The sequence below is a fragment of the Athene noctua genome, chromosome 8, assembly GCF_965140245.1.
Source record: "Athene noctua chromosome 8, bAthNoc1.hap1.1, whole genome shotgun sequence".
Classification (NCBI taxonomy): domain Eukaryota; kingdom Metazoa; phylum Chordata; class Aves; order Strigiformes; family Strigidae; genus Athene; species Athene noctua.
The window spans coordinates 12,695,340-12,723,143 of NC_134044.1; the positions used below are offsets into that span (position 1 = coordinate 12,695,340).

At 37.9% G+C, this 27,804-nt stretch overlaps 1 protein-coding gene across 3 annotated transcripts; it reads left to right on the top strand.

The window, feature by feature from the left end:
* Positions 1-238: 238 nt before the first annotated feature.
* Positions 239-27,804, top strand: ATP1B3 (ATPase Na+/K+ transporting subunit beta 3). 3 transcript variants are annotated; one of them, XM_074912747.1, is made up of 8 exons: positions 241-534; positions 9,076-9,204; positions 13,595-13,702; positions 15,255-15,442; positions 16,191-16,241; positions 16,826-16,852; positions 21,884-21,970; positions 25,304-27,804. In XM_074912747.1, the coding sequence occupies exons 1-8, from the start codon at positions 426-428 to the stop codon at positions 25,472-25,474; spliced, it is 870 nt and encodes a 289-aa protein (XP_074768848.1). In that variant the 5' UTR covers positions 241-425; the 3' UTR covers positions 25,475-27,804. The 3 variants fall into 3 exon arrangements, with proteins under 3 accessions (XP_074768850.1, XP_074768848.1, XP_074768849.1); XM_074912749.1 differs by lacking the exon at positions 16,826-16,852 and having other exon boundaries at positions 239-534; positions 16,191-16,245; positions 21,891-21,970; XM_074912748.1 differs by lacking the exon at positions 16,826-16,852 and having other exon boundaries at positions 243-534.

Below are 27,804 nucleotides of genomic sequence, written 5' to 3' on the forward strand. Positions count from 1 at the left end.
GGTGGTCTCCCCGCCCCGCCGCCGGCCCGCGGCATCTCGCGGACGCTGCCGAGGCGCCAGAGCCGCCCCCCCGCCGCCGGCGCGCGGAGTGAGCCCGGCGGGTGCCCGCAGGCCCCGCGTGCGCGGCGTAGGGCCGCGTGCTCGCGCGCCCCCGCGCCGCAGGCGCGCGGTTGGCGGCCGGCAGGGGGCAGGCGCGCGGCGGGCCGCGATTGGCCGGCGCCGGCGGGATGGTGCGGCGGCGAGCCCCGCCCCGCCGCGGAGGTGGGAGGGCAGGTCCCTGCGTGACTGGGCCCCCGCCCGCTCTCCCGCCGGGCGCCGCGGCGGCAGTTACTTAGCGGTTGGGAGCGAGCGCTCGCCGCGGCTTTCTCTGCCTGGGAGGAGGCGCTGCCGCCGGGGTGCGCGACGCGGGCGCTTCTCGCCTCGCCATGTCCAAGGAAGCGAAGAAGCCCTTCCGCCAGAGCATGGCCGAGTGGCGGCAGTTCGTCTACAACCCCAACAGCGGCGAGTTCCTGGGGCGCACGGCGAAGAGCTGGGGTAAGGGCTGCCGCGGGGGGGCGGGGGAGGGCCGGGGGAGCCGCCCCGGGCCGCCGGTGCGGGCGGGGGGCGGCGGGGGGGGGCCGAGGCCGAGCTCGGGTGGGCCGGCAGCGGGATGCGGGGCCGCGCGGAGCGGGATGCGGAGCCGCGGCGGGCAGGTGAGGCGGCCCGCGAGGCCGCGGCGCACGCGCCCCGGTCACCGTTACAACCGCCGCCCGCCGCGCTAAAAATAGCTCCGGCCGTGACAGCGGGGCGGGGGGCGGGGGCGCCTCCCGGAGCAGGTGGGGGCCGGGGGAGGAAGAGGAGTTTCTGGGAGCGCGTCCCGAGCTGACTCACCCTCCCGCCTCAGTACGCAAATGCAGCAAATTGGGCCCGCAGGCTCCTCCTCCGCCTGATCCGCGGAGGGATGGGGGGGGGGCCGCCGGGGGCCGCCTCGGTGCGGCTGTGACGGGCTTCCGCCGCGGAGGTGCGGGGCCGGCTCCCGCCCCGCGCGTATCTCGCCCAGCTGACGGCAGCCTGCGTGCGGATCCGCGCCCTGCTCTTCTCCATCCACTGCTCACCGCCCCCCCGCGCTCCAGCATCGCAGGAAATCAGGAATGAATGAGCGCGAATCGCCTTTGTACTTCCAGAGGGGAGCTGCGGATCAGAGGGGGAAAGCAAAAAAAAAAAAACACCCCACCACCACCCCAAAAAGTTTGAGCCCAAATCGAGCGTAGTCTACCAAAGAGTGATCGTTGCGTGTCGTTGTGCGTGACTGTGCTAAACATGTTCCAACGTAGAGCTTCGGGGCCTTTTATTTTTCTGAAATTAAGCTTTTAAATGAGGGTTCTCCAGTAAAGCTTGAGAAGGCTGTGTTTGTTTTCCTCTTTTCAGGTAGTCTTCCCGTTGCTTTCCTCTGAGCTGGAAAGCATGTTATCATAATCTAGTTGCTTCCAATAAAAATATTTGGATTTTCAGAGTATGTTTTCTCATATTAAACAGTTGTATAAATGCTTAATATTAGGATGTTTCTTCAGTCCTCATGGGACATATTTACTGACTTCAGAAAATGCTGCGTCCCCTCCCAAAACTTGGATGTAGTTGGGATATTTAATAGTTGTGCTTACAAAACCAACAAGAATCTCAGCGTGGCGTAAAGGAACAGGCCAATACATCCTTGGCCTTGACACAATCTCAATGAATACTAATGTTGAAATAGTGAGGAGGAGCCTTAAAGCAGACTAGGCATGGGGTGCGCTTTCTTTTCGGTGCCAGTGTCTCCTGTCTATCAAGAGACGGCCCTAGCTCTGACATGAGTTCTCCTCCATTCAGATGGAAATAAGAGCTTGTGAGCTACTCTGCCAGTTGAATAGCAAAGGAGAGGAAATTTCCACTATGCTGTTGTCTGTCTTTCTGTACAGGCAGGTTTCCTCAAGTGCGTGGGCTGGATGAATGGGTGTATGGATTGCAAAAGCCTGTGTCATGAATATGACGAGCGCAAAGACTGTGGTGGGCACGTTAGAAATAGGTTGTCACTTTTTTAAAAAAAAACCAACCTTCTCGTTTAAACCTATCTAGGAGGAGAAGTCACTTAAAATGTCACTAGTCTGTGCTAGTCCAAGGCCAATAGATAACACTTGAAATTGATCCGACTTAGTTGGTAATTTTCTACATCTAGGTCCCTTGATAAAAGATGTTTTTCCATATTGAGAAACTATGTATAGGCTTAGATAGCAGTTTGAATCATTTTACTTCGTTAGCAAGTTTTCTTAAGGGGTTTAGGTGATTGCTATGTGATTGGTGCTATATACTTTTTCCTTAGCATGGACATTAAGAGGTGACTGTTCAGCAACACTATGAATTCTCAGTGTATTTTTTTGTCAATATTTATTCGTCCTGGTGTTTTGTGATTTAATATATTGTGCTTTTAAATTTCATTATATAAAGTAAATTATAGTCTCTGTTTTGGGGGTGGTGGTGGTGTGTGGCTTTCTGTTTGGTTTTTATTTTTTAATTGCAGAATACTAATTGAGCGTCTCGGCACAGAAAAATAGGCAGGGTTTGGTCTCACTTCTGCCCTTGCAGTACTGATGTGATGAACTTAGAGCAGTCTCCCTGACTATTGTTCGTTTTCTGTTGCTGGTCTCCCCTCTGAAGGCAGGGAGATGCGAGAGGAGAGCTCTGGTTGCCAGCCTGCTGGGCTGTGCTGTCTCCAGGGGCAGCATGATAAGAATTCAGTTGGCTCTGATTCTTCCATGCGTATTTCTCTTGTCTCAAGACGGCTTCCTCACAGAAATGAGACAAAAACAATGGAGAAACTGTTAAATGATAGTTATTCACAGTATGTGCATGTTTTGCCTTAGTCTGAGGCAGTCCTGGGGGTTTATGTAAATTGTAACTGCAAGGCAGTGATTCTCTGTGAATCTGAGTACTGTGGCACTGGAGTACTCTCCTTTATCTGCCATTTCTACACCAGGATTTGTGAAAAGATCAAACACAAGCAGCTCCTGCATTCATTTGTCATGTAACAGAGGTATGTTGACTTTTAGAGTTTTGTAGAGTTGCCTTTTACAGTTTGGTGAAACCCCTGTACTAAGTTTTCTCTTGCTGTAAAAAATTAGAGATTTTTACTTTACTTTTTGCAGACTTCAGGGATAGTTCAATTTGAATCACAATTCGCTATCCAAATCTAACAAAATAATACCCACCAAAACCCTTACATTTCTAATTATCTGTCATAATCGTTTGTTGTATTAAAGAAACAGAAAATGCTGGAAAAAAAAAACTGTTGATGACTTGACTTGGTGGTGTTTTCAGCAATACGGCATAAGGGGCACTAATAGACCTCTCAGTGGTGATGGAAAGGAGGATGGGTCCTGGGGGTTCCACACGGGGTGTGATCAGGTAGGGCAAAAAAAAGGACAACTTGGAAGGCGGCCATGTGCGGCCTTCCTGTAAGTTTCTACTTACAGGAAGATTAGCATCTGACTGTGCCTGCCCTAGAATTACAGCAAGAACAGAGTGAGATCATCGTGAAAATACTGTAATGGGATGCTCACTACACACTCAGATGGGTGCATAATCTTAAAATATAGACTTATTTTACACAAGGTTACAGAAAAATAATTTGTGCCAAAAAAAAAAAAAAGTCTAGCAATATATCATTTATCGTCACATTAGGTGTCATGTCAAGCCTGTTTAAGCCCTTCTGTGAAGCTAGTTGTGTTAAGGTGTTCAAGGTAGAGGTGGCATTGTCTTGAAGTGCATAGAAATTTGGACCTGTATTTTGAATGCTTAGCTGTGTCCTTCAGTGCACAGATATGTGATTGAAATTAAAAAAACCCAAGCAAACAAAAACCCCACCAACTTTTAGGAAAGCTTTCAACCATGTCAATGGATATACAGTTTTTAAAATCACCATAACAAAAGATCCAGTTTTGATTCTGCTTCATCTTCACTGAATTCTTGCTGGGATATAATGCTGTCAAAGTTTTAACTGCTTTTTTGACTTGATTCTTCTGTGTTCTCTATCAGTGTTTTGAGCAGGGATTTGTCGTGATTTAGCTTTCTTCACAGGTAGTGTAATATTAAACATTCTGGCATCACTACCGTTGCAGTAGAAACACTTACACATCCAAACTGGGAACTGGAGAAACACAGTGTTCTTTTTTTGTATTGTGGCAGATGGACAGTTCATGTAAAAATTCCTGCACAGCCAGGAATATGACTGCAGTCAAAATCTTACTAAACTTTTCCATGATACTGCCTATCATAATAAATTAATATTTGAGAAATCGGTAGAATATTTTGTTTTCCATGACACAGATCACTGAAAAAAAGGTAGCTTGCTTTCTGTTCTTGCAGGTATCAGTAAGCTCTGGTCGTACAGTGAGGGTAGTTTGGGGGTTTTTTGTGTTGTAAATGCTTAATGATTACCTTAAGCACAGTCTTTTGTGATTATTTACAAGTGTTGCACTTGACAGTTTTTATTGTCTCCTGAAGCATTTAGCCAAGTCCTATGTGGAGCCCTGGCTTATTGTGAAATAAACTGTGCACATGACCGAGGTTTTATTTCTTCCTGAAGTCTTCCCTCCATCTTTCTTCTTCCCCCTAACATCCCCCAGATTTGGAAAAGAATATTTCTATAGCGTGTCTAGGGAATAGATTTGAAACATGATTAGTGCTTATCTGTTAGTTTAAGCCAAGGAAATTGATCTCCAGGTGGACCAAAAACCTTTTTGATGTTGCTGGCGTTGGTGGTAGTCACTAGTAACATTACTTAGATATTTAAATCCCACTAGTTAAAGATACTGAAGAATCATCATTGCAGGTGATAGGATCAGTGCAGAATGGAATCCAACAAACCGTGAAGGCAGCATTTAATTTTCATTGTTGCACGTAGTTGCTTCCACGTCTGCTGTGAGAGTGTTTATATTGATACCTGTATATTTCTACATATAGGTAGATCTGCCAATCTGTTTTCTGCCAGACCAGTGTGCAATAAGATTGGAAAGTTTGTATTCATCATGGAAATGAGGGCCAGGTACATGGTATCTTGCACTCACCAGAGTCAGAAATTCGAATTTTTAATTTTCATGGTAGAGAAGTGTTGTGATCCCTGCAAATGGACTCCAACTAATCATGGCACCAATACATTGGTTCAGAAATAGCAGTTTTCCAGATCTGACTGTTGCATATCCATGTGGTTAGGATGTGAAGGGTTTTTGGTACCGTGATGCCCTGCAAAAAAACCAAACAAAAAAACCCCCCAACTAGGTAAATTGTAATGCAGAATTTTGGTTTTGACAGTTTTGCTTGTGTGATAGTTTTATAGTGTCAAAGACCAAGAGACTCAAAGGGTTTGGTGTAGCAAGATGTTCTGCAGCAACTGAGTTGAGTTGCATGTTAGATGTGGTAGCTGTACTTTCCTTGGAGTGAATGTAGAGGATAGCTTTCTTCTGTTACTTGGGTACATCTTTTTTCCTGAGAAGAAATCCAGTGTTATGCAAAGTTATTTTGGCAGAGCTTCTTGACAGGTTATGGCTTGTTCACTGTGATTAGCTTAGGATAATTAAGACTAATAGGCTCACAAAGAGCAGCTTACTCAGTTTGAGGCTGTTGGAAATTGCAGAGGGTTTTTTGTTGGTTTTTTTTCCCCCTCTTTTTAATGTGGAAAAGTAGCATAAACCGAGTAGTTTAGTCTCGTGGTCAGTGTTCTGCAGTGCATTTACAAGCTGTATTAAAATAAAGATTTAAAATAATCTGTGTGTGTGTGTGTGTGCACTCGCGCTTTGCTGGACTCTGGGAGGTTAGTGTTGTTTCGTGGCTGTGACTAGAAAGTCTTTCTAGCCTTGTTATTGCTGTAGCCCCGGCAGATATGGTGTTGCTGGGAGGAACGGGGACTCCGTAAGGGGCTCTCCACTCTGCTGTCTCCACTGCGCAGTGGATCACTGTGTTTTAGGCACTGGGGTCCCTCGTGTTTTCCCAGTATTGGCGCTCCCTCTGTGGGCAGGAGGGCTCCCCAGGCACTGCCTACACGTGGCAGTTGTCCCCCGCCGCAGCTCTTGGCAGGGGAGGGGGACCCCGGCAGCCCCCTTCCCCGCTGGAGTAGAGGCTGTGTAGGTACAGTTGCCTCGAGAGAGGGAGCAAAGGAAGAGAGCTGCAGCAGGTGTGGGTCAGCTCTTCAGGGTGCTTCAAAATGAGGTCCAAGGCCGGTACTGCAGATGGTACAGTAGTACGGGCCCAGAGCAGTACTGTGCTTAGGCCATGTCTGCTTAGAAGTGCACCATTGTGGTGCTCTTATGCCCATCAGTAATAAACAAGTGGGCAGGGATTTTTAAAATTTTTTACCCAGTGAAGTTAGGTATCATCTTTTGGAAATTAAAGTGCAGATGTATTCTGAAATAGCTCAGTGAAAAAGATTTCCCAAACTTTCTTGATTTTATGCTAGTTGGCCCAGGAGGTGCTTATCTTGTCTTAAATGCCAGACTTTTTCTGTTCCATTGGAACTAATTGATGAAAGTCTTGGTCACTTGCTGGAAAGTGTACTTCTTAGGCAGATTGATGAAAGTGTATTGAATACTTGATTAATGTGTATGGATCAAAATGAGAGCTGACCAAAGGTTTTGAAGGGAGGTTTTTTGTTTGTTTTGTGATACCCAAAATACATTAGGTATTAATCAGAAGATCACTGTTCTGTTTTGGATCCAGTTAAAGTAATTGTAAGCTTACAGGTAAAGCAAATTGCAGGCATGCCAAATACAGATGCAACTTCCGAAATGGGTTTTGTTGATGAGGATTTCTACTATTTGTTTTTATATGCTTTTTTCAGTTCTAAATAGCCTTAGAAATATATTTGTTTGTAATAGATATCCAGCTGTCTTGTTCATTATACAGTACACTTGGTCTTGTGTTTCCATACTTTTGCTTCTTAACTTCTGCTCACTGTGTTGTATCTTACATCTCAGTGGCTCCCGAATGTATTTTAAATAGCTGATCACTTTCAGGTTACTGCAGATTGGTAATTTCGGAACATGTGAAATTGAAAACTAAAACCAAAGCAAAATCCAGTAACATTCAGCTAGTTGCTGTAGAGAACTTCCCTACGGTGAAGATAGTTTGGGAACCACCTCATCATTTTAAAAAATGTACACTGAATTCTTTGAGGAGAAGTAATACAGTTACTTGCATTTTTAGTGGTCAGGGATTACTGGGGGCTGTGGTACACTAGAAGACATTTCAGTGCAAAACGCAAGTGTAGTTTCTGGGTCAGGAGCCCCAGGTTAGGCTTCCTTCTGTCACCTTCCAGGGGACAGTACACATCACTGGGGTACAGTCATTTTTGCTTTTTCTATGAAAGGGTGAAAAATGCTGTGCTTGATTCTCTCATAAATCATGTGTCAGTGGTAGAATGTTGCATAATAGTTTTGATGTGCTTTTCTTGACCTGAATTTTATCTCTCTGGCTTCCTGATAGCAGTCTTATAGCTAGAATATTTTATAAAAATTGAATTTGCATCATCGTTCGGTTAGGTTTATGAAAGTTTTGAAGATGGCTCTCTGTGCAAGCATATGAATTCCTTAATACTTGTATAGCTCCCATTCCTTTTGACAGTGTCTGTGCATGTGTCCTTAAGTCTCAGATGTTCAGTCTTAAAACAGACTCACATGCTCTTTTTTTAGGTTAGTATTGTATAGTTGGTTAACAAAACAATTTCTGTTGAATCTTAAATGTCTTCTAGTAAGTCTTCCATCCGTATACTATATATACTTCACGTTTAGTTGAGAACTAACTCCAGGTAAATGAAAAATTTAAAAGGTAAGCTAATAGTAGTAATCATCAATAAATATTCTCAGAACTTCTGAAAACAAAACCAAGGAAATGTTGCAAACAGTATGCTGTTATTTTTTTTGCTTTAGTGAGATATAATACCATGGGTCCGTCAAGGTAAAAAAAAAAAATAATGCAAGAGTACAAAATCTTGTTTGAAAACTTAGTAACAAAAATAACGGAGCTGTCTCAAATTTTAAATGGTTTTAAATAAGGGTTATACTTAAGAGAAAAAGAGCAGAAAGTTCTTTGAAGATCTCTGTAGCTGAGTCCCTGTCTTCTCTTAAAGCAAGATTTTAACTTTGGCCTGTCTGTTACCTTGTCTTTTCTGTAAACAACTGATCTGTATATCCAGAGTACGTGTCTCTGCATGCACGACAAAAAAATGGGGAAAAAGAACAGGGAATAAAACAAAATCACTTCGTCTCATTAAGTTTTCAAGCTGTTTTCTCATGTAGGGTTCTCAGTGATTTGTTGTAGCTAAGTGATGGAGAGGTACAGCATCATACTAGGCTATTTCCTCAAGGATGTTTCTTCAGATTTTGAGGACCTCTTCCTTAAGCAACTGTCAAGTTGAAGCTAGTAATATTTATGTAATTGGTGAATTCCAGGAACACTGCAGGGTTACTGAGGTAGATAGGTAAAGCAGGTGGATATGTTAGGCCAAGACTTGATAAGTGATTAGAAGCCTTGGTTTGTTTTTAAAAATAAGCAGCAGAAAGCATTTTCACCTTGGCAAATCCCTTGTAACAGGACGTACGTGTGAATGAATACTCTGTGTGGAGTTCTCTCAAGTATCAACTATGTTATTAAAGCACCAATCTCTTCCTACCTGTTCTGGATCCAGTGTAATAATTTTATCTTTTCACTCAGTTCTTTCGTCTTCTCTACAACCCCTTCCTTTCCAGATGAAAAACTATAAATCCCTCAAACAAGTGAAACTGTTCTTTTTCCAACGGACTGCTTAATCATCTTTGCCAGCTTTCCTGTATAGCCCAAGGGTTGGTTTTTAATGCTTCTCTCTTAAAAATAGACATGTCAGAATGCCTTGTAAGCTTTAAGATCCTGAAAGTATGAAGAAAACGTTTTTGCATGCCTTATTCTGCCCTTTGCAATTCATATGCATGCTAGAGGCCAAAACTAAATGTTTGTTGCTTCTTTCCCATTTTGTTTTTCAAAATAGTCATGCAATTAGCTGAAACAAAAATAGTAATTTTAGCTTTTTCTTTACAGGTTTGATTTTACTATTCTATCTGGTATTTTATGGCTTCCTAGCAGCACTCTTCACATTCACAATGTGGGTTATGCTTCAGACACTGAGCAGTGATATACCAAAATATCGTGACCGGATTTCTAGTCCAGGTAACAGTGTATTTATTTTTTCATAAACCTGGTTTAACAGCTAAGTTTCATTTGAGACTGAGTTGAAGCACGAACTGCCGATGGGAAACTGTGATTATTAGTTACTTAGAGGCTTCAAAGGTAAAACTTGGTGTGAAGCAAGTTATATTTATAGCACAAAATCAGTCAGTAGCTTTTTGTTTGTATGTGCTAACTTTTGTTTTCTCTAAGCTCTTTTCAGTTGAATTTGTCATGTAAGTAGACAGCAGTTTTACCTGAACATCCACACATGCTGTAGAAGTGAGTTTATCATTTAATCAGACTGCTTTAAAGATATTATAAACCAGTTCTCTTGGATCATATGGAAGGCTACCTGTCATTAGTATTTGATACTTTGAAGAAAGTACAGGAAGTCTGTACTATGGGGGTAATTTGCTCAAGAGCGTGTGAGGATGTGATATGAAGGCATTTCCAGAGTTTTCATTATAGTATTAGCTTTCAACTAACATGGACTGTCTGTGGATTCCAGGGGCTGTTGACCTATTATGTAGGGATCCTCTGAAGAGGATCATATCATATCACATATCACAAAAATCTGTCATCATATCACTATGATATATGATGATATATATGATATATGATATATGATCATCATATCATATCACAAAAATCTGTCATCATAGGCTCTATTCTGATGTATCTCCATACTGGAAAAAAATTAAGGATTTTCTCTCTGAAAGATTTAAAACATGCTTGTACATACTTTATACCAAAGAGATTAGTGTTGTCTTATTACTGTATCTAATATCTAAGTATTTGATTTGTATATGCAACTTAAATGATTGGGCCACCTGAAAATTTGATAAAATATTTCAAATTTTATAATAACTTGGCTTAGGGACAAAATTTGTTTAAAACACAACAAAACTAAATGGCTATGCAATATTAATATTTTGTTGGAAGTTAGATGACATTATTTATTTAAATAATTTTTCCCTTTTTTGAACTCCCAAGTCTTAATTGGCATCTTGCAGCTGCATTGGCACTTCAGATGATACAGTAATCTTTGTGTGAGCAAGTTGCAGTTGGGCCAACCTGATAAATATTTGCATTCTGCACAGAATTTGTTCTGATATAGTGTTCAGGCCTTCTATAACAAGTGTCCTTTTATAAGGGATTCTTGAGGATTTGTGCTGTTTTTTCAAGCTAATAATGGGCTAAATGCTGGAAATAATAATAATGATTTAAAAGACCTGCTTAATTTTAAAAAAAGGTGGAAAAAAGGAGGGAAAAAGAAGGAAAAAAGGGAGGTGGGTTAGTTGACCATTTTTCCTGTTTCCTTTGTGGTAGTCAGAACCTTGGTAGTGGATGGAGCTGTGGGTAGCTGTGACTTAATACTGGACTTGAGTGCGAGTTTTTCTTTTGTGCCTCTTCCAGTTCAGGGAATTAATTTTCCTTTGGTTTGAAGTAAGTCATGGGTGTGATTGTTTAAAAAAGTATATATGCCATGATTAGTTTTTAATTTAAGAATTCCTGTAACATTTCTGAATTAAATTTTTGTATTAACAATGTCTTTAATTACTCATACATAGAAGTTAGTAAAATTGCTTATTTCTGTTTTAATGTTTCTCTTTAACTCTGTCATTTTTCACTTGCAGTGAAACATGTCATGTTCCTGGCTGTAAAACTTTAAATTATAAAAAAAATTCTACACACAAAACCTGGATGGCGTAGGTCAAAGGTTTTACTCTTGTGTTAAACATACTTTGAAATCTCACAGTTGATTTATTTTGTAATTGTTATTTGGCTTGCATTGTACACTGGCATATAATAGTATCAATCAAATCCAGATTATTTAAAAACCTTTTTTTTAAAATCCCTCTTGGAACTATAGAATAATGTAATCTCTGTTACAATCCTAGATGTGATCCTGTGTTGAGGCTGCTAATTCTGTTCCTCTAGAAGAGCCAAAATCCCGTGTCTTTTACAGTCTATGCATCAGTCCTTCAAAAAGCTTTTTCTGTAGAATTTACACCATAGCCTTTAGTCAGACTGTGATCCACTGGAGTTGGAGCAGTCTCTTCATTTTAGGATTTTTGAAGTTCCCCTGAAGCAATAAATCTCTTCAAATTACGGTTTTATCCACTGATTACTAGTTTAGTTACAGTTGAAAAACAGCATCTAAGACCTTCATTTACAGTATAATTCTATAGATAATAACAATCTCTTCTACCTCAAAACCCCTTAGTGTGTAAAACCCCTTCAGTAATTTTTCAGCCCTTTTACTAATTATCTTGTCTTTTGTTGAATCCCAGTTCAGGGTGGATGATGACTGTAATGGTGAAAAATAATATGCAGCCAAAAATGGTATTTGTAGTTTTATATAGACTGTCAGTCAGTAAGGAATTTAGTTGTGGCTTGCCTGGAAATAATTTAACTGCTGCTAACACAGAAAGGAGAATTTATAATTTATTGGAAATCCTACAAAAAAGGTAGAGTAAAAAAGCATTTATTTATTTATTTATTTTTAGAATCTGAAATATGCTTGTCTGTAATAAGTTCTAGTATATACCTTTATTATTTACCAATTTAAAGTATTTGTAGTAGTTTCTGCTTTCAGATGAGAAGCTTGGTCATTTCTGTAGGTGAATCCTTAATAGACCCAGGCTGCTTTATTGCACTTTTTATATGCTCTCCAGAAGCTTACTGTGATTAACTACAGTAATGTATTAAGAATACAACATTAAGACAACTTATCCAACTTTTATCTTCCCACTGTAGTCTATTTTGTATAAAGAAGGCCTCTTCCCCTTCCTTTTTTTTTTTTAAATTCTGGGAGATGAGTTGTGTTTTCTGCCTTAAATTGTATTCATTTGGAAATCTAGTTTTATTTGGTTTTGCCAGAGGATAGGAAACTACATGGCATTCTAAGCTGATACAATTAGTTGCTACCATAACTGCAACTTCTTGCCTTATGCCAAATTTGATGTTGATCAAACCATTTTAACATTCTAATTTAGAAGAAAACAAATCTGATAAAAAAGAGGTTAGGTGGATTTTTGTTGTGTTTTTTGTTTTTTCTGTTTTCTTTTTGGTACTGCAATGTCAGTTCTCAGCTATACTTGAAGAGACAGATGCATGGACACTCATCTGTTAATCACAACTGTAGGGTTTTTATCTGTTCTAATTATTTATATTAAATAAGAGTTATCTTAAGGTAGTGTGAATAATAAAGCAATCAGTCATACGCCCTTTTCTGAACAGATTTAATCTCTTCTGCTATATCTGGTGGTGTGGGGCTATTTAATTCGCTATTGAAGCTGTGATGGGTAGTAGTAACATCAGGTATCTGTGTTAGTGACAACTCCTGATGGTACAGGGCTGTAGGTATTAGCAGACAGTGGAGTGTGCCTTTTGCTTTCACCTGCTACAAAAAAATCCGTAAGATTTAACTCTGTACCTTTCTTTACCCATATCCTGGGAAGAAGGACAGTTCAGCTCTATCAAGGGCCCAAACTCCATGTCAGTGTCTGCCTTTTTCATCCTTCAACACAAAGCTGGACTTCAGCATTTGGTAATCCGTGTCCCTGTTTGTCCCGCCGGTCCTGGCTCCCTGGCTGTCCATTGTTCCTGTTCCAGCACCCGCGGGCAGCAGCTGACTGAAGGCAGCCGCAGGCCCCCCTGCAGCGGACAGGGAACCCCGACTGCTGCAGTGTCTGTGCTGGCAGCCTGGCAGGCACCTCACCAGCCTCGGTAGTTACCGCAGCCTGACTGCCCCTTCCAAGTGACACACGTGCAGTGGTTTAATAAAGTTTCTTGGATTCTCTATGAAACAGATGACATCTAAACTTTCTGTTTGAGGAAAAGACTAACAACTAACTTGGCTTGTCTGTTTTGATTGGGAAATCTTTCAAGCCATCTTTATGCATTATAAAGTTGTATAAAATACTTTGTTTCTTGTGGATTTCTATGAGATTAATACAATCATAGCTTCGCTCCATATAGCCTAAAGCTTTGAAGCATGGCTTTAACTGGAGGTTTTCTGGGTGTGGTTTTGGGTATTTTTTCCATTTTTGAAGTTTAATTTGCTGAATACTGAAAGTGGGAAGTGAATCAGTAAAATTCTTTGATTGAAAGTGATTGATGATTTTGCTATTCCTAATCAGTTGGGTTTGGTTTGTGAATTGCAGTTATACATTGGATTGAATTTAAGTATTAATTCATGTAATGTTGATTTTGATAACTGGCTTCGAACACAAACTGCCTTCCAGTACTGTGGAGTATAGGGGTAATACTGATGTTTCTTTACAGATAGGTATTTTCCAATTTATGGATATGATTTTTGAGTAGATTAGAGTGGTGTAGGAAAGGGAAATTGTTTAGTTCTTTACTTGCATTTTTTCTTTTTAAGGACTTATGATTTCACCAAAGCCAGACACTGCATTGGAATTTTACTTTAACAAGAGTGATGCCCAGTCATATTCAGAATATGTTTCTACACTTAGAAAATTCCTTGAATGTAAGTAAGTTACTCACAACTGCCCAAGTAATTCAGGAGTCTTAGTGTTGAGTACTTTTGTTTCCTTTTTTGCTTGTAGTTACCAATTACTAGGGAAGACTGATACAAGTTCAGCTTACTCTAGACATATGTGTTATTAAAGTATAGATTTTCACAGAAAAAGGTAAGTATCAATTCCTGTATTGGACAGGGAGCCTGAGCATGAGGAGTAGCGGAGAGGTTTGAGTCCTAGTGCTGTGATTTGGTGACATGGTTGTTTAAATACTTTAAGTTGTAGAAATTACATATGCCAAAAGAATTCAGTGTAAAATCACATAGGTCATATATTTGGAGGCAAAGTTTACCAAGACTTAACTGATCCGTCTTCATCTAAATGGCTTGGTAAACTGACTGAGAATCCTTTAGTCTTAAGAACTTGTTTGCCTTTTTAAAAAATGAGGATTAAATTAATTGGACTTCATTCATTTTCACCCTGATAACACAGTATTTATGGGCAGAAATATTAAAACATTGAATTTAGAACATGGAGGAAAGGTAATACAACACAAGACTGAAGGATGGCAAAATTGCTAGTTTTAAGTCATACATTATTTTATATATGTGCCTGTATGTACACTTAATCTAGTAATACAGAAATCAATTTAAAATCTTCATAAATTTAGCCCCTCAAAAGTTGTAAATTGGAATTGAGGAGGTGCTGTAAAATCTCACCTGTGTGCACGAGTTACTTTGTTAGCTACACAAGCTATACTTCATCTAGATTGACAGCTTTCAATGCCTAATGAAAGCTTTTGTGAGTAGGCTTTTCTTTCAGAGCTCTGCCAAGGGTTCCTGGGAGGAATGCTACATTTCATGATTACCTGCCTCTCCTGCAGTTCAGTGGGTTCTTGACTCTCGCACTGAGAATTAACTTTCCCTTTTTTCATTTTGTTTATGCTTAGCTGGGGGCAGGGTGTAAGGGAGGCGTACAAAACCACAAAATGTGTTAAACGTGAATAGATGAGCATTTGTGACAATGTGATCTCTGTACTTTTGAAACAAAAAAGTGAGAAACAACTTGTGATGTTAGTATAACATCAGTTATACTACCTGATGTAAATGTAGAGGCGATTTAATATTAGTCATTGAAATACTTGACGTTTTCCTGTGTCTTTTGTAAAAGAAACATAATGCAAAGGGAAAACTGGTTTAGTTTCCAAGTAAAAACTTGATTGTTTATATTTTAATACATTCTTAGTTTAGAACACATAATTAGTTTAGAATTACTTTATGTACAGACATGGATTAAGTTGTGATTATTGATATAATTAAAAAAACAGGACAGCATTTCTTTTGTAATACTCTTTTTATTCTTTCATTCAAGTGACACTTCTTGATAGGCTTTGAAAAAGGGTTAAGATGGATATAAGAGACATAGTGCTCTGAAAATAGTCCTTTGAGAAAGCTCCTAGACAAGTAACAATTATAAATCAGATGCTTATATAGGCTTCTGCAGTTTTTGGCTACTTGTATGCTTTATACCACTGATTTACAAGCTATTTTTGTTTCATAGCATATGATGATTCAAAGCAATCCCAAAACATAAACTGTACACCAGGAAGGATTTTTGATCAGAATGATGTTGCTGTTAAAAAGGCGTGTCGATTTAACCTCTCTGAGCTTGGACAGTGCTCTGGAAAGGAAGATAAGACCTTTGGCTATTCTAAAGGAACTCCTTGTGTGCTTGTGAAAATGAACAGAGTAAGTGCCTACTTATTTTTTTAGTTATTAGCATAAGTGCTCCCAACTACCACTGTATGAAAAATGATTGTAGAAAAACACTGAAATACATGTTCAGTTTGCTTCTCAAGTTTTGCTTCTCATTTCTGGAATAGTGCAGTGCAATTTACTGAAATGTCTAGCAGTTCATGTGTTCCAAAGAGTAAAATGAAGTGAGCTTTTTCAGCGTTCTAATACAAGTATTGGCTTTGATTCCTTGCATCAAAATATCTAAAAACCCTGTTTTAAGGAGTTCAGTGCTCTTGGTTTTGCTTATTGTTCTGTGTAACAGATTCTAAACCCCTGTGCAGGTAAAGTGTGTTTTACTTCATGTCTGTGTTCTAGAAATGTAGTTAGAATGTAATACATTCTGTAACTCCTAAACTATGTAAGGTGATGAAAACTTTACTGAGTGAATAGGTGTTTGACTTTTCAGTGATGTTACACATTACTTGAACTGCTGACTCGTTTGAGCCATTAATGATGCATGCTGAATGTAAAATAAGAAAGTAGTCCTTTCTGTGGCCACTGTAACTATTTGAACTTTAACTTAACAATGCTTTAAATCTTAGTCCTAGTCTAAAATGGTGATTCGTATAAAAATGACACTAGATAAGATTTGCTCCCTATATGAACTCTGTCATATGAAGTGGGGGAAAAGTTCAAATTCAGTCTGTAAAACTGGAAAGGGAAAGAAAGGCTACAAATATTTTAACTTTCTCTCCTTTAGATAATTGGATTAAAGCCTGAAGGAGAACCACGTATACACTGTACATCTAAGGTCAGTTCTGAATGTAAGAAATAAGTGCATAGTTAATTTTTCCCATGATTAGGATGAAAAGTGAAGTAAAATACTGTGTCAGAACATTTATTTTACTCTCTTCCATTCTTGTTAGACTTTGTACTTTTTGTCTTGCTTTCATCTTACTGTATGTCTAGTTTAGTTCTAGTGTCTTTACTTTCTTCAGTGTACTTTATAAAAATACTTCTTTTGTTGTTGTTCTTTCATCTTTAGATGTATTTGAGCTACCTGACTTTGCTTTAGAGTCAAGGAAAATGCATATATGTTATTTGTGGTCATATTTATTTATTTATTTGTGAGTTGTGTTTTGTTTTTCCATTTCATAACTTATATTTTTATTTTTTCTCCATGCTGCAAGTGCACCTTAGACAATTTTATAAATGATGGGTAAGACACAGTGTGGAAACTAATGTTACTGTTCGAGTAAAAAGTTGCCTTCAAATCAAGTACAAACTACTCATAATAATGGCTATCTATGCATATTTGTTGTGTACCAGTGGATTTACACAGAATGTTTTATGGCAGCTATAATAATTACTTTGACATCTGCATATTTTTCCTAGACTGCTTGGGGAGCGTTGAAAGCTGTGGTAAGTTAGTAGCTTGAGCAAGGGCTGGAGTCATGGCTTTTACCTTGAGGTGACTGATAAAATGTAGGCTGGGAAATTTCAGTAGTAGAGATGAATACTGTAAGTGTTCCTGCCTTCATCGTAGGTACCTGTGGTAGGCATAGATTTTAATACTTGATTTTTGTGAAAGTTTTAATCTCTTCATGACAGTCTGTTGCAAGTAAAGGTGATTCCTTCTCTTATTTGAGACTGATTTCTTGGTGTGCATTCTTAAAAAATGTTCTGTGGAGGAATTCTCTACTTCTTTAGAATAAACCAAATCAGTTCCTTCTACTTTTACTAGTATTCTTTCTTCTTTGACTTCTCTAGTTCATCATTTTTTTCTTAATGTGGTGTCCCAAACAAGAAGTTTGCCTCTAGCTGAGGTATTGTTAATGACAGAATTTTTCCCTCTGTCATCACATTGGAAGTAATAATGTCTCTTGAGGTGAATCTGCTGTTTGTAATACATTGAGTCTTTAACTGTTTCAGTATTTAGATCTTTCTTTTGGTTATTTCCCAGTCTGTATTTGTAGATGTGATTTCTTCATGGTCAGAGCTTTGAATTTCATTCACGTTTTTGGCCCCGCCTCTAGTTTTTCATGATGATTTTAATGGGATCAAGTTCTGTGAAGATTTTGAACCGCTTATGGCTTGGTGCCATCAGTGAATTAACTTTCTTTTACATCTCACAAGTCTTTATTAAAAACACTAAATAGGGTGCAGGGCAGTTATCTTCATTGCCAGCTGAAATGCCTTGTGATGTGTTGAGAAATAATTTCAAGTGATTTATAAAATTATTGATGGTAATCCTATTTTATGATGACTGTATTTCTTCAGCTTTCTTACATGAATGCTCTATGGAGACAGTAGTAAGAGCTGTGCTAAGGAAATCACAGACACAATGCTTTTTTTTTATCCGCTTAGGTGATCTCACTAGCAATAAATAAGTTTGATAACAACTTGGTTGATCATGGTGGGGGTTTCTTACTTTTTTTTTACCCTTCAAGATACTTACAAATAAATTGTATGGTATGGTATGTATTTTCTTGCATCCCCTTTAAGTACAAAGTACTACTTTTTACCATATCCAGTTAGAATTTCTCTGATCTACTCAACTGGTGTTTTTAAATTTTAAGATTATCAGTCTTACTAGTTCTTGGGTGATTTGTAGGGAAAATATTTGTCAGGCTTTGCCTCTTTGAATGCATCTATTTTATCTTTAGCTTATTCTCACCCTACCTCATCATGATTTACCTGCTTAGGAAAGCTTAAGCATTGGTCACAATTCATCCTTCTCTGTTGACAACAAAGAAGCATCAACAAGTTTCATTTTCTCCTTTTGTCTATGCTTCATTTTTACAGAACTTATCCTTCCTTCTGTTATGCACCTTGCTTACTGAAACTAAAGGATTATGCTGTTCTTTACATCAGCTTATGAAGCCTTGTCTCCAATTCCATTTTTATTTCCTTGACTCTAGCTGTGTAATGGTTTCTTCCTCTTCTGCAGTGGATAAGGTGAATAGTTACGTGGAAATAATATCTTGTGGCTCTTCTGGATGTTGTTGATGCAAGGATGTGCCCTGTGACCCTCTTGTGTGCACACTGGAAAGGTGGAGAAGGATAGCCAATAGGTTTTTGTGTATTTTGCAGATGAGTTTATAATTGCCTTGCATCTGCCACTGTATTTGAGTGTTCCCTAAATACTGGCTGATAACAAAAATTGAAGTGTAGTGGTCATTTGTACTTGTCTATTGTTTCTCTTATTTGGGGTGTTTACCTGGTCTTTACCTAACTAACATGTTCTGTTGGGGTGTTCCTTATGCTTTCAGCAAATGTGGATTAAAAGAATTCAGGGTATACCACAAAATTTCATCCAGGTGACATGCGTTTCTGAAAATAAAGCCTGCGCTGGATATTAGCTTCATAGAAGCATATTTGTGCACCAATGCAACTTACTAGTAATTTTAAATCATACCAGAAATCTTTAACATCTGAGTGACGAAGATGGATTTTGCTTAAGAGGTGATTTAATTGAGCAGAGTGGAAATCCTACTATCATGTTCTCTTCATTATAGAGCCGACTTTTTTTAAACCAATTTTTCTTTCCCCTTCATCTGTTTTTTTGAATATTTCTTGTTCTTTATAGTTAGTTTTACATATATTGAGAGCCATTTGGGGAAGTGTCTGCCTGGATTTAACATAATCTTTTAAATGGAAGAAAAAATTATTTTAATGAAGACAAGTCTTTCAAATACAAAATTAGGTTAATAGCTCTGTCTGCACATCCTGCCAGTCTTTGCCACCTGAAATGTCATTTTAAGTTTTTCACTTCAAAATTTACATTCTTAAAGCATTCTCCTGTGAGGCAGTTCTTTCTTCTCCCTGCACTTTTCATGTGGATTTTTTTTTAAACTAGGAAAATTTTAGATAGATTTGTGATTTCAGGGTCACCACACTTGATAGTTGGGGATGCTTCTCCCTCTGCTCCCATATAGTGATAGCTGTCGTGACTGTAATTTCTGTACATTAAGTGTTTGCAGTGTCAGACATCAATTACAGCTGGTTCTTCCTCCTGCACCCTGGAGGAACCGAGCTGCTGTAGTCCTGAAAAGGGAAACAAACCAAAAAAGGATTGCATTTCCAAGATGTTTGAAGATCAGCATTTTAGGTCTTTGGTTTGGGGCTAGAGGTGCACAATTTCACGTGTGCTGGAGCATCTTGCAGCAGTATTCTTTGAAGTTAAAACTATCTTTACTGAAAACCGGAAGATTTGATGAATGGTTTTTTTTTTTAATTACAGAAAAACAAAATAACCTTAATTCCAAAATACACCTATTTCCGCTGTTTAGTGACCATCTTGATTTTGTATTAGGTATCACTTTCTAGTTCACAAGAGTGAAGAATGGCTGTATGAATGACACTGTGCCTTGCTATTGTCAACATAGTCAGCATCTGAATTACCTTGCTTTTTGTGACAGAAATCTTAGATATTTTACAGTTTCTACTAATGGATACCACTTTTTATCTTGTATAATGATACTGTTTCTTCTCAAATGATTATAGACCAGTCTTGCCCAAGTTCTTTCCTTGGGTCTTTGTACATTATTTTTACATCTGCAAAATTATTCTAAGACACAGTCTTACTAAAGATCCAGTAAGTGAGGTGGAAGTCTATCTATCCAGCTAAGTGGTCTGATTTTTAGATTTGCTGACTGCCTGGAACTCATGGAAATGGTAAATGGTAAGCAGAAAAAGTGCCACTCACTAATGGGCTGATTCTTGAAGCTCTTCAGCAAATGAAGCTTGTTTAGGTGTTGTTTTTTTAAAAAATTGGGTAGGGATATTAATTAGGATTAACCAAGTATTACAGAAACCCCCTAACTCCACGGCAGTTGCATGAAACAAGCAGTTGCATGTCCCAGAACCAATCTGCTATTGCATTGATAGCCTAATGCATATATATTTACGACTGCATGCGTGCTTGTGTTTAGCTGCTCCAGAAAGCTCTACTCCTATTTCTTTCTTGTGTTATTCTGTATTCTAAACTTTTTAACTGTTTCAGAAATACATTTGAAAAATTGGTTATTTTTCAGCTGCATGAGCTTTACATAAAATAAAGAATAATGGTGAAAAGCAACATATTTCTACTTAGTAATTATTTTTGCTAGCTCAGTATCCACAATACCTAATAAACGTATATTGAAGAATTGGCAATAATTTAGATTGCAAAGGAGCAAGAATGTGGCCAGATCCTAAACAACATACTGTATGTTCTTTTGAGGAGGTGAGAAGGTATTCTTGAGCTGTGATTTATTCTTTACTATTTTTGGATCTTTGTTGTTTCTCTTTTGCTTAGTTCTATTACTGCAGTTGTCTTCTGAACTTTGTAGTGTATCTTTTAAAAATTTCAACTGTTATATATGGTAGAATAGAAAAACCAATGAAAGTTACTAATACACTTTGAATTTGTGAATTAGACTGAAGAAGCAGTGATGTTCTGAAGATACATTTAGAATTTTTTGGGGGGGTGTGTTTTAGTGGCATTTCCCTTTATCATGGTAATATGTTTACATTTTTATAGAAAGTCACATTAGATGTGGGCATTTCCTAGTGGTTTGAGCTTGCAGGAGTTTGACATCCTGCCAGGATAGACAATCCTGAGGAATACTGTGTATAGGGAGGTGTGTCTGTGTATTTCTCTACTGATAGCCTGTGTCTGGGACAGCTCAATCATGTATACCTATTGTGTATACCATACAGATGGGTGACTCCTTGGTCAGAAATTAGGCAGTAGCTTTGTAGATAGCTGCTTCTTATTTTACAAGATTTGGGATTATAGGGGAAAGTCAAGTGATAAGGCATGCATATGTATATTATTCCTTTAAGGTGGTGATGACACACAGAAACCCTAGTAACATTAGCATTTTAAACTTGTGTTCCTTTTAGATAGTCCATATTCCAAGCCTAGCTGTAAGGAATAGTACACTATTGCAGGGAGGGGGTGGTAGTTCTTGGTGAAGAGTTGCATTGTTCCAAATATGAGAGGCTTAAAAACCTGGTTTTAGACAGAAGTTTAGACAGAAATGAATGTTCGCCTTAAATACAGATGTGCTTTTGATTCACCAAAATATACAGGCTTGCTTGTGTATACTGGGGATTTTAGCTTATATATGGAGTTTTTATGGTTGTTGTTAAATTATTCATTGCAATTAATATCCTCTTCCCTCCTCCCCTTTTCTTTGACTCATAAGGGAAACATGAAGGCAAGCTGTCTTGACTTGATTACTAACTTAAATACTACTGTTAATAATTCTTACTATAGCAGATGTGTGCAGCATGTAACTGTTTGCCAAAAATAAATCTATTTTGGAAGTTATTCTAAGAGTTTGTAGCTCAGTTGCCTTTTCTTAGCGATCTTGCACTTGATCATTGGGTTATAGTTCTAATTTTGTATTCATTTTTATGCAAGCAGATGTTAACTTTTACTTTTGTTGCTTTCTCTAATAACAGGAAGAAGGCATGGTTGAGATAAATTATTTTCCTCCTGAAGGCTTGATTGACTTAATGTACTTTCCATACTATGGGAAAAGCTTACATGTAAGTATGCCTTAATGATGGTCTTCGTTTTGTATATGTTTTGTTTCATATTGTTACATTTACAATTACTAATTCCAGATTGATTCTGCAAGTTTGAACTTTGTAATGAGGTACTCATAAGAAATATTACCTATGCAGAAATTTCACAGTGCTTGATGAGATTAGAGATCTGTTTTAGCAGACATAAGGAAATTGGGCATTGTCCTAACGAAGAAGAGGCTGTATAGTAGCAGTAATAAGGGCATCTGCTGATTTCTGATCACTGATAACTTTTGGAATCTTTCTGAATGCAAGGAAAGACAGGAGAAGTAAACTGATTTATTGGATTACAATGCAGTTTCTAATAGATAATACTTGGGATTTATGTATAGCATATTAAGTTTATAATTGATTATGGTGGTGTTGATTATATTTCTTTGTGGCTCTGCGGTCATGTTTTCATTTTGCTCTGTTTTGAAGAAGCACTTCAAGGCAGTAGATATCTAGATTTATTTATTTATTTTAAAAATTTGTCTTTGTATTTTTTTTGCTTGCTCCATCTATCATTATATTCTGACACAGATTTTATTTATCCAGTTGAAGAACACTTATGTTTTAAAAAAGCCCAAAGATTACTACTTTATGCATGGAATACAAAGAGTTAAAACTTAAATTTATTTTCAAACTTAAATTTAGGTTTTTTTTCTTTTCTCATATCAACTTGTGGTAACTCCATACAGTAAAATCTGTCCTTCTGTCAAATAGAAAAGTATATTGCCTCTTATTGACCACGTTATTTAGTCTAATAAACATCTTCACTGTTCACCACTGCAGATAAAAGTACTTTTTAAACATAAATCTGTTAAATCCGTACTCTGTCACAGTGGCTGTTTATAATTTTTCAAAAGTGACTTTTGTGCTAAATTATTCCTTTATCAGTTATTTTTCAAGTGTACTCTATGCTTACTTGCAGGAGTTCACATAACTTTTTTTTATCCTCACATGGCTTTTACTAATGAGGAGGAAGTTTGTGTTTCTTCAAGACTTGCTTTCATGTTACTTACGGGTAGTTCTGTGTTTTCCATTTTGTTACCAGACTTCCTGAATTGGTAAACCATCCATTTTCTTAGACAACAAGATTAGAGAAAGACTGCCAACCTGTGCTTCCAACAGGCAGAGTCAGTATGTACTCTGTCCCCTTCTTTGAATGACAGAGGAAGGAAAGAGAGCACTGCTTCCCTAAGAATCACTACATGTAGCATCAGTAGACCTTGAGGTGTCAGAAGGTAGTTTGTACCAAAGACAGGGTGAAGAACTTTCTTGACAAAATTCCTTTTTTGCTGCTATACTGATGGAAAAGGAAAGATTATGAAAGCAGACTAACAAAGTCGGGCAAAGCTCAATGCTATTCCTTTCTTGACCTTAGGTGATTAGGAAAAAGCTTACTTTTTTTAATTAAATTTTTTTTATTACATTTTTTTAATAGTTTTTGTTCAATGTCCTTTCATGTTCACTTTATCATGTGGGATAAGGGCTGTGGTTTGAGGGATTCTTCTTTATGTGAGGCTCAATTCTCATACCATTAGTATGCTGTGAAAAGAGTGGTGAGAGGTTGAAGTATTTGACTAGGTATCAAGAAACAGGATCGATCTCTTGGCTATGCAACAGAATTTTTATATCAGTGTGGAATTGTTGAATTACTTTATTCTGTAAAGAAGTTCAGAGGATTCATGTAATCTTGCCGCTCTTGTGCTAAGGTAGGAGCCATAAAAGTACTAATATCTACAGTTTTGTGGTCCAGAACGGTTATTTGCCTTTTGCTGCTCAGCACAGTGAGCCCAACTCCCTCACCTGAGGGAATGTTAACTTTTTTAGAACATCTGTAGTACTTAATGAGGATGCTGATTCTCTTCCCTCCTCCCCCCAAATTTTATACTGAGTGAAATTCCATTCTGTTATCATCTATCTTCAAAATATCATAGAAATTTGTGTACCTGTCTGAAAAATCTTGGTGATGAGAAGGCTTCTCCGAGGAAACACGGGAATTTTATTTCTGATTTTTAGAAAACTCAGTACCTCAAGTGTGGTATCACCCTTACAAACGGAGAATTTTGAGGGTGACTTGCCTACCTGCATTTCTCCCTCTCAGTTTGAAGTTTACAGGAGCACAGGAAAATTTCTGATCTAGTAAAATGACCATCTGAGGAAAGCATTTATTTCAATCTACTTCTTACTAGTACTTTACATTAAAGATTTTAGCACATCAGCTTCCATGCCATCATGCTTTGTAAATGAAACTTTGAGTATCTTGTAGTGCTTTCTTTAGTAGGGATGTAAAGAAGATAGCCTAAAAATAACAGAAGAGTATTAAGAAGTCTCTTAAGTTAAGGGGGGGAGATCGAACACAAAATTTTGATCAAGTAAGATTTAAGGCTTATATTTTTATAATACTGTAGTGTCATACTTAGTCCACTGGCTTATATGAATTTTTACCAAGAAAATAATTAACTTTGCTTAATCAGCAGTCAGCAGTATTGCAATATTGACCTAAAATAGAAACAAATTATGGAAATACTTTATGAATATTGGATGGAATACTGCTTTAACAGTGTATAATAAATAAACTCTTATTTAACTCATAGGCAGTCTACAAGAGAATTCAAGTTGTCCTAACAGGACTTGAGAAATAATATTGAGTTGACCAGAAAAAAAATATTCTGCATATTCATTCTTTAATTTTTATTATAGGGAATGAAGTCAGCAATTGTAATTGTCCTACCAAATATGATTGACCAGGATTGACCAAGGTTTCTGTGTAAAGCTATCAAACAGATAACACATTTTAGAATGGATTGCTGCTGAACAACTAAATGGGATAGGGTGGAAGGGTAGCTAGTTTACTAGTATTTGTTAAATCATGCTTTTGGAAAAAACCACTTAAAACTATGCTAGAAAAGTTATGTTCTGTAACAGATTTAAAAAAACAAACCCAAAACCCAAAACAGGAGACAGTGGAATGGCTAGGAGGGACGACTGTCATTTCAGAGGCTGTTTCAGGTAGAGGTTTCTAGAAAAATTTGATCCAATATAATAGAAAGGGGTGAAGTCATGTGCCTCTTGAAGATACTGTCTGTGACTTAAACTATGTTGAATGTATTAGTTAAGAAGTGGTATGAAGAATGTATACCTGACTATTTAAGTTAGAAAAATAGTCTTACCCAAGTCACATTTGACTTTGAAAAGTTGGGTTCTTAATTAGCTTTTTTTCTTAACTGTTCTGATGGATTAAATGTTAATTTAAATGCTAACTTACTCTGGTATCTCAAATATTTTCCCCATCTTTCTGTTTACTAGGCTCACTATTTACAGCCTCTAGTGGCTGTTCAACTAGCAATTAACTCCAACAGTACCAAAGAAGAAATAGCAATTGAGTGTAAGATCCTGGGCTCACCTAATTTAAAAAATGAAGATGACCGTGACAAGTTTCTGGGACGAATTGCCTTCAAAGTTCAGATGACTGAATAGCTGGAGTAAAAAACTCTCCACAAAGTAAACATTGTGTTGTCTGTCTGTTTTGTATCAGCTGGACATGCCATTCTAGGATGAGACCACCTTGGAGAATGTTAAGGTGGTTTATGGCATTCAGGGTAGCATAATAATATGCTTCCAAATCGTATGTTTAAAATCCCTCAAAATAAATGCCTATCCTGCTTCTGCCTGCCCCATTGAAACAGTGTACAGACTATAGTTATGTCATAGGGACCTGTAAATAGCTGTTTTCAAACACATAATAATGGTGACCTTTGTTCTGTTCTAAAAATGTGGTTTTATCCCCCAAGTGAGTGTCTCAAGCTTAATGTGCTGTGCTATGTAAATATTGTATTGATTTAACACTGGTTTAACTGTCATATCTCAATGCTGACACAGTTATAGGGATAAATAATAAATGGTACCTGATTGACATAGTGATTTTTTTGTAAGAGTAAATGCCTCCAACGTAAATTGTGTGTATGGGAGTGGGTGGGTGGATGGCTGGCTGTGTGGAGATGCCTTAAATTGTAGACTGGGTGGTGTGGGAGAAACGGATTTAAAGAGTTGGTATGGATTTCTGAAAGTAAGTGCTCAACTAGTACTTTCTTGTGCTTGTCACTGTGCAAGTATTGTGTATATGTAATACTTGGTATAGAGTTTGGTATTCTAGCTAAGGAATTGAATCTTTTTGTGTTGTTAATTGCTTGCGATATGTGGAGCACAAATAAAATCTATACAATATTTTAGAACTTTTTAGTTCAGAAATATCAATATACAGCAATTTAAATTGTTTAGGGTCCTGGTAACAGTTGTACAACAGAGCTGCTTGAAAGAAATGGCCTCGCTATTGTGGGAATAGGCTTTCATTTTCCAATTAAAAAATTTCCTGAAGAACCTCTGTTTAAAAGAAAAAAAAATAAGAAAACAAAGGATTGTCGATTAAACATTCCTGTTTAATTTATATACTTTGTTTCGTTGCATCATTTTAACATGCTTCATGTCTTCGTCTGCTCTTTCATCTGGGATTTTCTGTGTATTTCCTCATCATCCATTTAGAAAATTGGTGCCATCAGCTGCTTTATAGAAATCTCCTATTAACTTAGTGTGGATTACTTGCAGCTTAATTTAAACGTTTTTATTAATCCAGTTGCTAAAATGACTACAAATAGACTGGTTTACTTGTGACTGCTCCTCACATTAAACCCAGTTGACCCATTATATTAGGTTATAACTTCAGTAGTTGTGCTGACATGGAATTTCTGTTACCCCAGGTTTTTTGTTTAGTTTGGTCTCTTGTTTTTTTGAGCACATGGTTGACATTCTGTCCTCTCAACATTAAAGACCACAGCAAATCAGCATTTGTGCAAATACCTGTATGTTCTGCTACTTCGGCCTAAATTTGTTACTTAACATGCTTTTATGGCTAATTCTTATAGTGGTTTTAAATATTTTATTTAAATGAATGATTACTAAAACTCAAGATCCAGTCTTAATGCTCTGCTTTGAAAATGTCAGAGGCCAGTCTAAGCCACATTAGTGCAAAAACTTTTAACACCTGTGCAAGCTTACCCTGCTGCACAGTTGGAGGAAGCTGCTCTTAATGGGACTTGAACAGTGTCTGGAACCACATTAAACATAGATTTATACTGATCTGATACCATTCAGCATGCTTTTTTGTTGTCTACGAAATTGTTGTTCCTACAATATGCAATGGGTAACTTTTGTAATAATAGCATGCATTAATACTGAGTAAGAATGTTCTTTCAAAACATGCCATTACTAATGTTTTAAATCATGCACTTTTAGAGCTGGGATATCTGAGTTCTTGGAGATGTGACTAATTGCTTCTCTGTATATTAATACTGCCTGAAAGTATTTTTATTAGCTGTGAGGGAACCTGAAGTGTGGATGTTGCATATAAGAATGAAAAGGACTAGATCAATGTAAAATATTTTCACATTTGTGTTAATTTAGGAATGGTAAGAAGTTCTGAAGAAACACTCAGTTTTCAAATGAGCTGATTTTTGCAACAATTTCTCTTTTCAACTTACCTATATAGACAAAGCATGAAATGGCAACTCTTCACCAGCACTTTTCAGATGGGTAGAACTCAATAAACTCCTGTTCTCCCTAGATTTTGTAGAAGTGTTTGTTTTGTTGATTTTTTTTTTTTTATTTTAATCATATAAGAATTATCAGTTGGGGGGAGGGGGAGAAAGAAAAAAACTTCTGAAAGGGTTCAGCTATCCAAATCAGCATGTAAAATGTATGTAGGTAATGAATCTAGTGTTAAACTATTTAATTAAACTGAACTACTTCCTCAA

Excerpts from the sequence above, each read along its gene's own strand:
- ATP1B3 (XM_074912747.1), top strand. The coding sequence starts at position 426 with ATGTCCAAGGAAGCGAAGAAGCCCTTCCGCCAGAGCATGGCCGAGTGG. Across the intron at positions 15,443-16,190 it reads TGCTTGTGAAAATGAACAGA|ATAATTGGATTAAAGCCTGA; the intron begins GTAAGTGCCTAC and ends TCTCTCCTTTAG. Across the intron at positions 16,853-21,883 it reads GGGGAGCGTTGAAAGCTGTG|GAAGAAGGCATGGTTGAGAT; the intron begins GTAAGTTAGTAG and ends CTCTAATAACAG.